Here is a 336-nt window from a genome sequence, read left to right as displayed (position 1 = left end):
ATGTGCCCTATAGCAAAAACCTCTCCAAAAAAAAGTTGGCCCTACATGTGGCTGGCCCAGACACGGGACCCAGCTCCCTCCGGTGTGTCCCTGTGTGTTGGGAGCCAAGTTAGAGGGGGCGTGCCGGCCAGGCCGACTCCTGACGGTCGGTTCATCTGTGCATATGTCTGCCTGTGAGGGCAGAAGAGCGCCTCCCGTGGACGGCGGCAGCCCCCGAGGCCAGGTACACGGACATCGTCCTGTACGTGTCGGGCTCCCTGGCTCTGGCTGTGCTCCTGCTGCTGGCCGGGCTGTACCGTGGGCAGGCGCTCCACGGCCGGGACCCCCGCCAGCCTG

At 65.5% G+C, this 336-nt stretch overlaps 1 protein-coding gene across 1 annotated transcript in view; it reads left to right on the top strand.

Moving 5' to 3' along the window:
* Positions 1 to 336, top strand: part of FGFR4 (fibroblast growth factor receptor 4) — a 9,756-nt gene that overhangs the window by 5,344 nt on the left and 4,076 nt on the right. The window contains 1 exon segment of the mRNA XM_027775896.1: positions 146 to 335. Within this exon segment, the coding sequence (XP_027631697.1) occupies positions 146 to 335 (190 nt within the window).

The sequence above is a fragment of the Tupaia chinensis genome, unplaced genomic scaffold (assembly GCF_000334495.1).
Source record: "Tupaia chinensis unplaced genomic scaffold, TupChi_1.0 Scaffold000612_1, whole genome shotgun sequence".
NCBI lineage: Eukaryota > Metazoa > Chordata > Mammalia > Scandentia > Tupaiidae > Tupaia > Tupaia belangeri.
Note: the sequence above shows the minus strand (reverse complement) of the source record. Positions and strands in the feature narration are given on the sequence as shown.